The sequence below is a fragment of the Pseudoliparis swirei genome, chromosome 17, assembly GCF_029220125.1.
Source record: "Pseudoliparis swirei isolate HS2019 ecotype Mariana Trench chromosome 17, NWPU_hadal_v1, whole genome shotgun sequence".
In the NCBI taxonomy this organism is placed as follows: domain Eukaryota; kingdom Metazoa; phylum Chordata; class Actinopteri; order Perciformes; family Liparidae; genus Pseudoliparis; species Pseudoliparis swirei.
This window is the reverse complement of record NC_079404.1, coordinates 5,517,357-5,522,178: the sequence shown is the minus strand read 5'-3', so window position 1 is coordinate 5,522,178 and position 4,822 is coordinate 5,517,357. Positions and strand designations below refer to the sequence as shown.

The following is a 4,822-nucleotide window of genomic DNA, read 5'->3' as shown; positions in this document are numbered from 1 at the left end:
TTCAAGTGCTTATAATTATAATTATATAGCGATCAAAGCTGATTTAAAACATTATATAGGCAATTTTGGGGCGTCAAAGAAAATGTTACTAGGGAACTTGAATTGTAATTGTGTTGTTTACATGATGAGAATAAATCAAATGCAGTATCTGACGTTATGGAATACATTCTAAATAAAGCAACTTTATGGCCATGGATGTATTATATATATGACTGTAAACAATACTTAGTAATATTGTAGCAATAAATAGCAGTATATCATATCCTTTATGATAGCAGAGGCAGTGCTGCTGTCATTACACACAGCAGCCCCCCCCCCCCCTCCCCTCCCCAGACAAAAACATAGACCACTGAGAAGTGTCGAATATCAGAAGTTGGAATCGAATGCTCGGTCAGGCAGGGTGCGTTAGATCCGACTCCCTGATGACGAGCATGATTTAAACATTTCATTTTATTTATATTCTAGATATGGCATAGGACACAAACGTGGGACACTAAAAGTTACCGCAGCCACTAAATGAACAGAGATGATGGAACACAAACTTCTTTTGTTTCCTGACAAATTGTGGGACAACCTGAAGATGAAGGGAAAACAATGAGCCATCTATTGAGCAGAGAAACGACATCTGAGGATGGACGGAGAACCAGTTTTAGGTTCATATTGCTTAAATTAGGATTTCCAGATTTTCTTTTAGATATTGCCCAAAAACAGATTTGTGTTTCTTGACGTACAATCCAAAGTATCCTAATAATGGTGTCCTGCATGGTGATCAGCGGCTCCATCCTCCGGCCCTCCTGTGAAGGTAGATTTGTGTCTTTATTACGCAAACAAACAAACAAAGTTTTGAGAGCCAATTTCACGTTTGTAAGTAAATTAATTCGTTTTGCTGATGAAGATTTTTGATTTGCACCAACACGTTCTAGTTTCATCAGCAAAACTATAACATTTAATCTACTTACAAACGAGAAATTTGCTCTTAAAACCTTTTTTGTTTGTTTGCGTAATAAAGACACACATCTACCTTCATCCCCTCCGTGTCATGCCTTCCTCTGTCACTCTACCTCTCTCAAGTGTTATCTGTATCTCTCTCTCTCTCTCTTCCTCTCTCTTTATCTCTCTCTCTCTCTCTTTTCCTCTCCTCACAGAACACCGCGCGCTCTCTCCCTTTTATTCTGCACGTGCGGAGCGACGGGATTCATCATTCGCGTTTCTGAGCGTAATTGGTCCGAAGATTGACGCGCGAGCTGCTAGTCGGTGCACGTGTTGGCGCACTGATCGAACGCCGTGCCAAATATATATATATATATATATATATATATATATATATACGCCGCGTATTTGCAAATGAGAATAACACCACGCGAGGGGAGGGGGGAGGGAGGGAGGGGGGGGCATTTGATTGTTTGTTTCTTTGTGACAAATTATCTAATTTAAGAGAGAGAGAAAGAGTTAAGTGGGCCCGCTCTACTTTCTAATTGGACTCCTCCCTCCCCTCCGCTGTGCCCCTCTAATTACCGCTCCCCGTTATCTGGCTGAGAGAGGGGAGGAGGAGGGGGGGGGGGTGAAAGGGAGACAGAGAGAGAGGGAGAGGGAGTAATTGATTGCCTTCCAGTCAGCAATAACTTGTTACTGTTGGTCAATCGCTGCTGCTCTTGGTGCATCGCCATCCGCTGGATGGGTTCGGTTCGCGCGTCACCCCGGAAAAGTGTCTCGGAGACGCGGACGAACTGCGAGTCAGAAGTGTGCCCGCAGCCTGCAGCTCGGCGGCGGACATGCGGCGGGAGACGCACCTGTGATCCGAGCTGCGGATCATCCTCACCGGCCCCCGCTACCTCTCCGTTCCCCACCTCCAGCACAGCATTGTCTGCGGTTTTTATTTCTTCTTTTTTTTAGAATAGCTCTTTTCTGAACAATACCGTGGTCAGGTGTGACCCTCCTCCCTCCCCCTCCCCCAACCGCGTGAGCCCGCCATGACCTCCAGGGACGACTCCAAGTGTCCGGCGGTGCTTGGGGAGCGGAGGCGCAGTCCGCTGGACCAGCTGCCGCCACCGGCCAACTCCAACAAGCCGCTGACGCCTTTCGGCATCGAGGACATCCTCAACAAGCCGTCGGTGAGGAGGAGCTACTCCCTGAGCGGCGCGGCGCGCCACGTCTCCCCCGGAGAGAAGCTGTCCTCGGCTTGCCACGGCCTGTCCGGCCGGGCGCTGCTCAGCCAGACCTCCCCGCTCTGCGCGCTGGAGGAGCTGGCCAGCAAAACCTTCAAGGGCCTCGAGGTCAGTGTGCTGCAGGCCGCCGAAGGTAACACACTTATTTTTATTCAATGGGAATTATATGCTTATTATTTTCGCACTAATAGTGTTGCATCATTGTGTTTACTTTTCTGAAATCCAGTTAGAAAATGAAATAGAAAAAATAAATAAAGATAGATACCGCGTTATTGGAAAGAAACATGGGCGGCCAATTTTGTCCTAATTTATAGTTATTATTATTATTATTATTATTGTTATTGTTTTACTATATTATTATTATTATTATTTGGTAATTAAAAATTGCGTAATTTGTCTAAAACAACAAATTAAGAAAAAGTGGATAAAGTGAATATTCGATTCATTATTAATTTAGTGTTGCATAGAGCATAATGTATAATATTATTGAATTAAAGCATTCGTGAAAAATGAAATGTTCAAATTAAATAATGCCCCAAAACGTGATGTTGTTTTCATCAAACATACTAAAACTGTTTGAATTGATCATATGACGAGGTTTAGAAAATATATTTTTAAATAATGAAAAGTAATTCCGTTATTCTGCTTCAGCAGTTTTATTCGAGGAGCTCTGAAGTGTTTGGTGAACTGCAGTATTTCTTGGGTCGCAGTTGCATTGCTTAAGGTTTACATGTTGGTGTCACCTTTGACCTCATGTGTCTCTTCCTCCCAGGCCGGGACGGTCTGACGGTCTTCGGCCAGAGGAACAACCCCAAAAAAAGGCGGAAGTCTCGCACGGCTTTTACCAACCACCAGATCTACGAGCTGGAGAAGCGCTTCCTGTACCAGAAGTATCTGAGCCCGGCGGACCGGGACCAGATCGCCCAGCAGCTCGGCCTGACAAACGCGCAGGTCATCACCTGGTTTCAGAACCGGCGGGCCAAGCTCAAGCGAGACCTGGAGGAGATGAAGGCGGACGTTGAGTCCGCCAAGGTCACGGGTAGCGTGGCCCTCGAGAAGCTCGCCAAGCTGGCGGAGCTGGAGAAGTGCGCGGCCGGCGTTCTGGCCGGGGGGACCGTATCCGCGCCCGGCCGTGACAAGCCGGACCCGGTCTTGTCGCGGTCCCGGTGCGCCACCACCGAGGGCCTCGACTACAGCAGAGCGCGTGTGTCGCCGACCTCGCCAGCATCGTCGTGGTGCACAGACCGGCTGAGCAGCAAGTGTTGCTCGGAGGATGAAGATGAGGAGATTGACGTGGATGACTAAAAAAAAGAAAGAGAAGAAGAAGAAAAAAGAAGAAGAAGCGCGTCACCGTGATAAGCTTCAAATAACGCGATGGTTGCGGACAGAAAACTGTTTTCTTCACGAGGACTTCATCCTTTACGCACGGGACAGGTATCGAACCTGCAACCGTCTGGGTGCTTTAGAACTGAGAAGAAGCCATGCAGGCCCGCTGAACAGGGCGCGCGCGCTCCAGACGATGCGCGACAGAGACGTTCAGAGAGGAATGAGCCCAGGAAGCACGCGCGCAGGTGCTCATGCCCAAAATCACATACTGTATGTCACGGCATGTTTTCTTTGGAGCTGACGTTGAACAAAAGAATGAAAAAGTTTTCTTCTACAAATCACTTTTTGATACACACTTTTTTTTCTCCCCCATATATTAATTGTTCTGAAATGGTAATCACACGCAGAACATGTGCAACTATCTTGTAATAAATCCCGATTTTTTAAATATATTTATAATGCTTTGTACAACCCTTTAAGTGCCTTTAGGATTAAACAGAACGCAAACAACTGTACAAATTGTAATGTAAACTATACTTACGATGTAAAATAATATTAATAATAAAAACGTTTCCAATAATCAGTCTTTTTGCACATTTCTATTTATTATATTCCATATATTCAATATAATTGATATTATAGATTTATATAATGGAAGCATTTTCATATTGCATTTAACAGTCTGTAGACTATAGGCAACTTGCCTACTGACCTGCGTGTGTTTTCAATTTTATTTTATTTTCTGTGAGCGAAAATGCCCTGTGTGTGTGTGTGCGTGCGTGCGTGAGTGTATACGCGTGTGTGCGTGCGTGTGCATGCGTGTGTGTGTTTGTGAGTTTGTGTGTGTGTGCGTGTGTGTGTGTGTGTGTGTGTTTGTGTGTGTCCCCTCAGGGCCGCTCTCCAGCAGCGCGCAATACGGAGACAAGCGGTTCTCCCTGCGCGCACCGCCCCGGCGGGTCTCCGCAGACAAAAGGGCGGCCATGAGGAGAGTGTTTTCAGAGGCCATATGGTGTTAAGGGTTCTCCTCTCAATTACGAGTCACCATGATGGATTGACTTAACCCGTTCTTGTTCAACCACGTGGCCTTTCCCTTTTGTGTCGCACTTAAAAGCGGACCGGCTCGCCAGTGTTATGAATGTGAATGCGGGGCTCAGAGGGCTCGACATGTTGACTTGAAGCTCTTGGTCAGACACTTCATCTGCTCCTCCTCAGCTGTCTGCTGTGTGTTGCTTATGCAGCCTTAACAAATACATAAATACATAACCGGAAGGAAGAAAGAAAAACATAACAGAAAATACATTTTTATCTGTGATTTATTGAAACGATGCAAC

At 45.9% G+C, this 4,822-nt stretch overlaps 1 protein-coding gene across 1 annotated transcript; it reads left to right on the top strand.

Annotated features, from left to right (window-relative positions):
• The first annotated feature begins 1,970 nt into the window (after nt 1-1,970).
• lbx1a (ladybird homeobox 1a) lies at nt 1,971-3,470 on the top strand. Its single transcript, XM_056436175.1, has 2 exons — nt 1,971-2,298; nt 2,938-3,470. The coding sequence occupies exons 1-2, from the start codon at nt 1,971-1,973 to the stop codon at nt 3,468-3,470; spliced, it is 861 nt and encodes a 286-aa protein (XP_056292150.1).
• Nucleotides 3,471-4,822: the final 1,352 nt, after the last annotated feature.